The sequence below is a fragment of the Coffea eugenioides genome, chromosome 7 (assembly GCF_003713205.1).
Source record: "Coffea eugenioides isolate CCC68of chromosome 7, Ceug_1.0, whole genome shotgun sequence".
Taxonomy (NCBI): domain Eukaryota; kingdom Viridiplantae; phylum Streptophyta; class Magnoliopsida; order Gentianales; family Rubiaceae; genus Coffea; species Coffea eugenioides.
Window position 1 is genome coordinate 5,903,640 of NC_040041.1, and position 9,332 is coordinate 5,912,971.

The window sequence follows — 9,332 nt, forward strand, 5'->3', positions numbered from 1 at the left end:
AAAAGTTATGTCTCATACTTTAAATATAGAAAGAAATAGCTCACAAAATAAGCAAGGTGATTTTTTTGGGTGAATATCTAATGACAAAAGTTCATGTTTTTTTTTTTAAAAAGAAAGTCTATCTTATCTTTTTTTCCCCCTCTGTGGTAACTATGTGTATTAATGCACCATATGACCCCTCCAGGATTGACCAATGAGTAGTAATAATTTTGTCATCTCCAACACCTATTCTAAAAGGGAAAATCTACTCTAAGGAACAACCCAAACTAAACTCAGACGTGTAATTTTTAGTTACTCTTTACAGGTGAAATACTGAAACCTTCCATAACATTAAATAATACAGGTCATGGAATGTACATAGGAGTACATGGAAATAGAAGTCCAAGTCCATCTCTGGAAGCCCACTATTATAGACCTCTTTTTTTTTTTTTTTGCTTGCAACGATAGAGGGGGACTTGAAAAGGTCAGAGAGAAATCGAAAGAGATAAAACTATCTACCGGTCCAGACGAGTGCGTTCAGAGAGAAATCGAAAGAGATGGAACCGCCTATCGGGCCAGCACACTCGTTCGGTAGCCACTTAAAGTGACCTGCCACATTTTAGTGATAAATGATGGGAGGCAGAGTTTGAATCCTGACCTCCTATCCCACCAAACCTCGAAGTTTTGGTGGTTATTATAGACCTCTATTAGGTACTACCAAAATTGTCAATTTCCCATAAAAGTTGTCTCCTCTCTTTCTAAATTCCTAGCTATTAAAATCCAAGGGAGCCTGTAGGTGGTTCAATCCTAGCTATTAAAATCTGTGGCTCGACGGTGACGGTGGTTCACTCTCCGTTAATTATTTTAAGTTCAATTGGACTCTTTTTTAGAATATAATAAAGTAGGAGTAAAAGTAGTTATAGAGTACTTTCGCATCTAAACCCCAAGACTTAAAAAAAAAAAAAAATCTTCAGTCAAGAGAAAGATATTGAGAGAAAGAAAAGATATTCAGAGGAATAAAAATAATTGCACCTCTCTCAATCAATAGGGAGGTGTATAAAATTAATTTCTGTATGGAGAGAGAGAGAGAGGGGTAGGGCTAGAAAGAGATGAATTTGGCAAGGAGGGTTTTTCTTCAATTTTTTGCCAGTTGTATTTCATCTGAATAATCAATAGAAAAATTGATCATTAGCCTTTTGTTTATCCCTCTTCCCTCTTTCTTATATAGATAATAATAAGTAAATATTGAATTTAATACACCCGGGAAGGGAAAAGTAAAAGGAAGAAATGGGTGATCAGCAGCACTCTGATTCTTCTCCTCTCCTCGTTGCTCCGGCTCCGATCAAGGACCCGTCGGAGATCGACCTTGAAGCCGGCCCAGAGGAACAAATTCAATGCCGAATTTGCCTCGAAACTGACGGTATTATTTACTTTCTTATTTTCTTTTTCTATTTCTTTTGCTTTGATTTTCACTCCATTTTATAGTTCAAAAATGGTAGTGAATTGTGTTCACTGAGTTACACTTAAAAACAAGTCATAGGTTTGGTTGCATTGCTAATATAATTTGAAAAGTTTGCTAATTTATGTTGACTTTTTTTGGGGATAATTTTGGATGATAACACGTAATGGAATAGCAAAGTTGTGTTTTTTTTTAAAGCAATTTTTGTTTTAAAATGTTGTGTGTTTGCTTGCTGTGCTGTTATTTTCGTAGCATGTTTTTATGTTTTTTTTCTGTGGTTTTGTACAATTCTATGCCTTTTTTTTTTTTGGAATTTAGGGGTAATCCAGTAGGAAAGAAAGGTTAACTACAAATTTTGTTGTGAGCATAGTTTCTTTTTATATTTTTCCTCTTTTTCTGTCGGGTTGGGGTGGGGGCTTATGTTGCACATGGATCGTTGAAATTTTGAAGAAACATTTGTATATGGATGTCGAAACCTTATGCTCTTTTCTGAATATTTTTGTGATTAATGCACTTTTTGCTGTAGAAATATGCATTCTTGGATTTGCCATTTAGCTGCAATTATGATCTTTTAAGTGCCAACTCATCTCTCTGGATAAGCTGGTGAGGTGTGAGCATGTATTCCAAATGTGAAGCTTTCTGCTATCCATTTCTGAAGATTAGTATGTGTCTTGTCCCCATTATCGTGGTAGTTGAACTTTTGGTTGATTATAATGTCAAATAATGGAACTTGACGTTCTAGGTGACTGATTATTGCTCTTTACTTTTGTGACTGGCTTCAATATTTTTGAATTCTGTAGTTTCCATGGTTTGGATGGACTATGATGCATTATGATGGTGAAATATGGTGTTCTATATTGTCCTTGACGTGTGTCATGGTTATCTTTACTGAATGCTCATGAAAACTTAATCCATTTTCTTTCTTAGGTAGGGATTTTATAGCACCTTGCAAGTGCAAAGGGACATCGAAATTTGTTCACCGTGAATGCCTTGATCACTGGCGGGCTGTGAAGGTACAAGTTTTGACCTCTCCTTCAAGCACTCCTTTGTGTAATTTTCTAGGCTGTTTGCATGAAGATTGCACTTAGGTACTTGATGCATTTTCTTCCTAGAACATTTAATTATCTTGGACTTATTTTCCTGTAAAGATTTGCTTTTATTTTCCTGTAATATTTCTTTTGCATTCTGCTAATCAAGATGCAATAATGAATTTGATTAGTGTTTCTAGGTTTTTGGAAACCAAAACGGTGCATGTTATCTATGCAAGCTTTTACTTGCCTTTTTTTTTTTTTTGGTTATGGAGACATTTATTTATTCTACTTGAAGATGGATTTCCCCACAAAATGTGTACTTGGAGCAGACATCTTATTTCCTTTCATTTCTTTTTCTTGGCATGCTTGAATGTTGATCTGTTTAACAATCTATGATACGCTTCCATGACATTTCTATCCATATTTATATGGCAATAAAGATATTTACTAACTTTATCCTAGGATCCTCCTATCTGTGTTAACCTGTTTTCTTCAGTATGGTATATTTCTTGAATGAATTTCACTGTACACTAGGATTACATAAAGTTAGTCAGACACACCAATCGACTTTCTTAAGTAATTGCATTGGTAACTAGTGAATATTTCTCGTGTTTTTGAGTTATTATTGGACTTATTATGTCCTCATTTATTTTCTCCAAATTATTGTCAAATTAAAGGCGGATATCCGCTTGGGGATTCTGTCCCTTATATGTGGTTATTTAGCTTTTAGAATGATGACCTCTACTTGTGCTTTGATTTAGTTTATTCAGGAATTTATGTCGTACTTGGCAGTGTGCTCTTCTCATAGTTGACAATGTGTGAATTGTGTGTTGGATATAATTTATAGATTATACAAGAATGCTCTTGCTGTGTCAACTGCAGTCACTGTAGTACTTCCGCTGTAATAACCAGGGGTTTTTAAATGGAACTCTGTAACTTGCGTTTTGTTAGATATTGTGGTTGTAATAAACTTTGTCCTAGTGGGACATGATAAAATATCATAATCTATCAGTTAGTTAGGTCAAATTTTAATCATCCAGCATTTGGTAGTATTGTTGGACATTGTCAGTTTGATATTAATGAACTAAGGAGAAGAAAATTCTATGCTGCTTCTGTATGTAGACATAGTTTTTCCTTTTCCCTCCAGGCATTTGACCATGCCCTGCCTAATCTTTGTGTTTTTAGAATAATTTTATAATTTTTGATTTTTTATGTCTCATTTATACTAAGTTGCCAAATGAAGTGGTTATTATACATCCCACATATTAACAATTGAAGCTGCGAGTCTTGGCTGATTAATTATATTTTAAATGCATAGTTTGTTGTTTTCTCTTCTCAAACTTGTACTTTTGTTGAATCACATCATAGCATCTTTGGTTAATTTGATTTTTGCAGGAAGGTTTTGCATTTGCCCATTGCACAACTTGCAAGGCTCCTTATCACTTGAGAGTTCACGTCCTTGCTGATAGAAGATGGCGAACGTTGAAGTTCCGATTTTTCGTGACTAGAGACATTCTGTTCATTTTTCTTGCTGTGCAGCTTGTTAGTTCTTGACTCTCTCTTTTATTTTAGTTTTGATTTTCAGTTTTTCTTTATGAGAGACTGGTAGAAAAAAGTTACTAATTGATGTCCTACTGTTGATACTTCATGCTTCTTTTTATAGGTAATTTCTTCATTGGCATATTTAGTATATTTGGTTGACGGTCACCAGGAGTTCTGGCTTCGTCTAGCCTGGGGTTTTGATGGTGAACTCAGTTTCTATTACATATGTGGTAAAGTCTGAGAAGCTTAAGTTGTTTTTTTTTTTGGGTTTTATCTTTATTTGAATACTAATCTAGTTCTCTTATGTTCATTTGTCTGGAACTACATGAGAGTTCATTTTATCTTGTGCTTTGCTTGTAGGACCATTATGTTATCTGGACCTTTTTTCTTCATACTTCGATTTGGAAACTTCTACAACATAAATATACTAATTTCTGGAAGTGAGTTTGATGTGCACATAATGATCCTCATATTGAATGCTTTTTCCCCACTAGTTAATGGTTTGAAGAGTGAACATCCACTTGCAGAAATCCCTAGATAGTTTTTGGAAATTTGTATCAGGAAATCTCTTACTTGTCAGCTAATAATTTATCTGCCTTAGCTAATTGTCCGGTCCTCTAATCTAACTTTAGTGTCATTGCTGTTAATTTTATCGTTTCTCATTTTACTTCTTCTCCTTGCTCTACATTTTTGTGGTGGCTGTATTGGTATTCCAATCCGTCTACTCAATTTGATGGTTTTGGTCCTTTTCTTCCTTTGCCACCTAGCCTCTCTTTCTGTATATCTGAGATGTCCCTGTCTTAATATTATTTTACAATTTTTGTTATTGAAAAAGCTAGCAAAGACTGTAAATCTTGAGCTCAACATGCTGGTAGAGGTGCTTCTGTGGAATTACACATGGACCCTTTTGCAGTGCTTTTGTTAAAAAAGTACATTTGGGTGATAAAAGCACTTTTGAGGTGTTTGGTGAACATCATTCCATAAATTTTCAAAGTAGAGCTTTTAGTGTCAAAAGCAGTTTTAGCAAAATCTCAAAATTGGTGCTTTTAGAACAACTTTTATGTTTCAAAAAATCAAAAGCAAATTTTTATCATATTATCATAAATTCCAAGCTGGATAAGGAGGTAAATACAGTTAAAAAGAAAATTGAAAATTAGACATCATCCAACACAATAAGCATTTATGCAAGTATGCACTGAAATAATGTAATGAGCTCCCCGTGAACAATATCTAACAATTTCACTGTTTGGGATTGTTCCCCTGAGGTTTCTAACAATTTTACTAAGCTCCCCTGAGGTTTGGAAAATTACACATACGTCCCTTGATTTGATAGTTTTAGTAACAAAACCTTAAAATAATATTGACTTGGTCAAATTTTTAAATGAATTCCCAAAAATGCCCTTGTGTAATAAGTTTTAATTTACTTCCCTATAGAATTATAAGATTATCTAATGTAATTATAAGGAAAAGGTGCCGAATTTTTCATGTCCATACCTACTATTTGATAACCAACTATGCTAATAATTTTATCACTATGATACGATACTTTTGATAGTATTTTATTATGGATTTAGATTTATAAGATAGAAAATAAAACGTTGAAATAATTGATTCAGAGTTTATGAATTTTTCGAGTAGTGGGATTATCATAATTTAGTAGTGGTTTTGGGCAATTTCTTTTTGATTTATTGTTAATTTTAATACCAAAAAATAGAAAACAAAGATTAGCAAAAATTATTGGATTTCGTATAAAGTTTAACTCATCAAAAAAATCACTAGTTCAATATTTGGTTACAATAGAAACTAGAGATAATAGTGGTAATTCTACAGTTTTATTGGCAAAAAATTAAAATAATTTTAAAGAATGAAAAAATAATTTTAAAAGTCATTCTAAGTATAAGCATACCAAACAAGGGAATTTCATTAAAATATTTAAGGGTAGTATTGTCATTTTAAATGACAAAGGAGGTATGTGTAAATTTTCAAACCTCAGGGGAGCTCAGTGAAATTGTCAGAAACCTTAGGGGAGGTTTCTGAAATTATCCCTTGATATAAATACACCAATTTACTCAATATCAAAAAATTCTAAAAACAAATGGTATACAACTTGTGATTAACCATTTGCAATACTTATGAGGTCCTATTATTGTATAAATTTGCATAGTACTTAAAATTATGCGTAAGACTACAAGATGTAAAGATTTAGTATGTAAACTAGACTAATAATGAGTACACAATCAGACTGTGAAATATATGTCTGCTTTTGTAGTTCATATTGCTGGATATCTAAAACAATTCAATGTTATGTAATAAAATTCATTAAAAAGAAAAAATGTAGCATTCTGTAATTTAATTTATTTTAAGGTTCCATTGTAGAAATTGTAAGCATAATTGTAAAAAAGTTCAACGCCGGGGGGGGGGGGGTGTTGGCAGGATTGGAGCAATACTAAAAGATCTAAAATTTTTATAGGCTATTCTACAATTTTTAAATAATTGAGGTGTTAGAATCCGCCATTGCTTGCACATTGAGACAGTTTATAGTGTTGCTGTTTCTTGTGTCTTTGACTTGATGCTTGAACATTTGTACTATATTTTATTAATCTTTTGTACATTAATGTTCAGGGGCGCTCTTGTTTTTTGCTTTGCTGGGACTATCTGGGTGTGTCATAACTTGTTATGACAGAAGAGTGCGCAACGATCTTGCTCAGCCATGTCGAGAATTATGCCTTTGTTGCTGTCAGCCGGGGTATAACTCGTAGACCTAATGGTTAATATTTCCTTTTAACTCAAAATTTGTTGATTGACAAGGGTCTTATATGGTTGTGCTGTTTAGTTCTCTTTATAAATGGTAACGAAATATTTGCTTTTTATTTATTCCATATGACCGAGGTCTTTAATCAACCTGTTTCATGATGCGCACAATGTAAATTGGCATCTTATATTCTACACAGACAACATTATGAGCATCATGCCTGGTTGTTGCCTATAATTTTGGGTTCAATAAAATGAAAATTTGACAGTCGCTTGGATGGTTTTAATTGCCATCCTTGACATATGAGGAGCCCACTATGCTACAACGTCAATCTGGCAAGTCATGAGCAGATTTTGTCTTGGCAAGTTCCAGTGACTGTGTTGAAAATCTTATTTAGTATTTAATTGTTTTTTTTAGTTGATTTATGATGTATTTCAGAACCTTTATATATGTCGTACTTTGCCATAGTTTGCCAAGCTATCTGTTTAACTTGCAGCTGTACTTGCGTGTTTCAGATTATTGGCATTTTTTTTAGATAAGTTGATGGTTTTAATCATACAATACAGATTAACCCAGACACAGTGCCTATTCTTCTAATTTGAATTATGCCATCCATGCAGAATGTGTGCTGACTGTCACTTGCCTGGCACACTTTGTATGTGGACTGATTGTACTACATGCTTTGAAAGCAGCGCTAGTGCATTTAGTGAATGTGGTTGCTTGGGAGGAGCTGGTGAAGCTGGATTGCCATTATTATTAATAATGGCCTTGGTTGTGCTTGGACTGTTTACTGTGATTGGCATATTCTACAGTGTTTTGGTGGCCACAATGGTTGGACAAAGGATTTGGCAGCGGCACTACCACATACTTGCAAAAAGAATGCTGACAAAAGTGAGTTTCAATAATTTATTCTACCTGCCACTGTTCTGTCTTTATCTTTTATGCCTATCAAGAAAATATGGTGAGAATTTGGATTTGATCAGTGATAGCTGAACATTCCCCTCGGTAAGTCAATTGATTTCATCTACTCGGGAAATGATGTTTTCTCTCCTGCTCTTTCTCTGAATATGGAAAGAACAAACAGCTTGAGAATTGTGTCTTACCAAAAATGTTCTTTCCGCTTATCTGTTCCTTCAAAAACAAATAGGGCCTGAGGGGGCACCATCCACCTCATGTGGCATGTTTGTGGGGATGGGGTTTGGATAGTAGAAACTGGCAAAGGATAGCCGAAACAGTCATTCACTAGTCCATCAAGTTTGCTTGATTTGTGAAATTCACGATCTTTTCTTTTGTTTTCTTAGGTTAAAAGTGTTCCTAGTCTTCCTACTTCTTCCTTCCCCAGGCTATTGGAAGAAATGTTGCTATTGTTCCTAATCTTTACGTTACATGCTTTCAGGAACACTCCAAGCTATATTAAATTAAAAAAAATTGAAACGAAATTTCTAGTTCAACTTTCGAGCAAGATTTGCTCGAGCAATTAGATTTTTGATGGTTAATTTTCCACCCAAAAAGTGGAAAAAAAAGTTGTTGCTACATTATCTTTCATCATATTCCTCCATAAGAGACTATTTTTCAACCATATCCTGAAAGGTTTTTGTTTAGGAATATGTTGTGGAAGATGTGGATGGTGAGATGACTGGATCTGATTGGTCTCCCCCACCACTTCCACCTGAGCATGTGCAACAGTTGAAGACACTCGGGCTTCTGTAGAGATAAGAGAAATTTGAATAGGATACTTGGAACATGTAGAGACAGGCTTTTAACTAGGTTGGTCATTCTTCCCTTGTGGGTTGATATGTATCAGGCCTGAATGCAGATATTCTTGTTGTTGATTGAGAGCTTGAGTGCAGCACTTGTTGTTCAGTTATGTTAATAATCTGTGCATTGTTACAACTTGTAAGTTATAGTTCCCTTATGATTCACTCTACGCAATACAAATGATTTCTAATAATTCGAATCAAGAAACAAGATTCACATTCAGATTTCATTATTGTCTGCATAATTCCTTGGTGGCAGCATTCTTTTTCCATTCTGATCCAGAATTTGTAGAGAATGAATGCGTAAATCTGTCAAGAAACTGATCAGGTCGTTCTCATATTGTTATTGTCCAAAGCTAAGGCCAGAGACATTATTAATACTTTACTGCCTTGCTGAAGTCAAGATTTACACCTACAGATTTTAGGCATGATTGGACTTCCCAAGGAAATTTTCCTGGGTAAATGGTTTGAATAATTGATTTATTTGCTCAATAAATCATGGCTCCATGTGTGTTCCCCCATCATAACAAAACAGAAGGATTTGATTCCAATCAGGATATTTTTTTGATTTGGAACCGTGGTTCATGTATCTGATTTTCATATCTGATTGTGCATGTATGGGATTGACTGCGATGGATATGGTTCTACTCAAATCTCACTTTCTATGTTAAACTATACTAATACATTATCCTTAACAAATATTTGATATTCTTTGGGTGTAATTCTCTTCAAACTCAGTTTGGAGGACAAATCTTGTTAGCCTTGCTTGATGGAGTAAGAAATCTTTTGATACTAGTAGTAGGTTTATCTCT

The 9,332-nt window shown here is 34.3% G+C and overlaps 1 protein-coding gene across 1 annotated transcript; it reads left to right on the plus strand.

The window, feature by feature from the left end:
- Window positions 1–943: 943 nt before the first annotated feature.
- On the plus strand, window positions 944–8,685 carry LOC113777798. The gene is made up of 7 exons (XM_027322999.1): window positions 944–1,399; window positions 2,366–2,451; window positions 3,865–4,011; window positions 4,133–4,241; window positions 6,634–6,757; window positions 7,384–7,654; window positions 8,366–8,685. The coding sequence occupies exons 1-7, from the start codon at window positions 1,267–1,269 to the stop codon at window positions 8,471–8,473; spliced, it is 978 nt and encodes a 325-aa protein (XP_027178800.1). The 5' UTR covers window positions 944–1,266; the 3' UTR covers window positions 8,474–8,685.
- The last annotated feature ends 647 nt before the right edge of the window (window positions 8,686–9,332 follow it).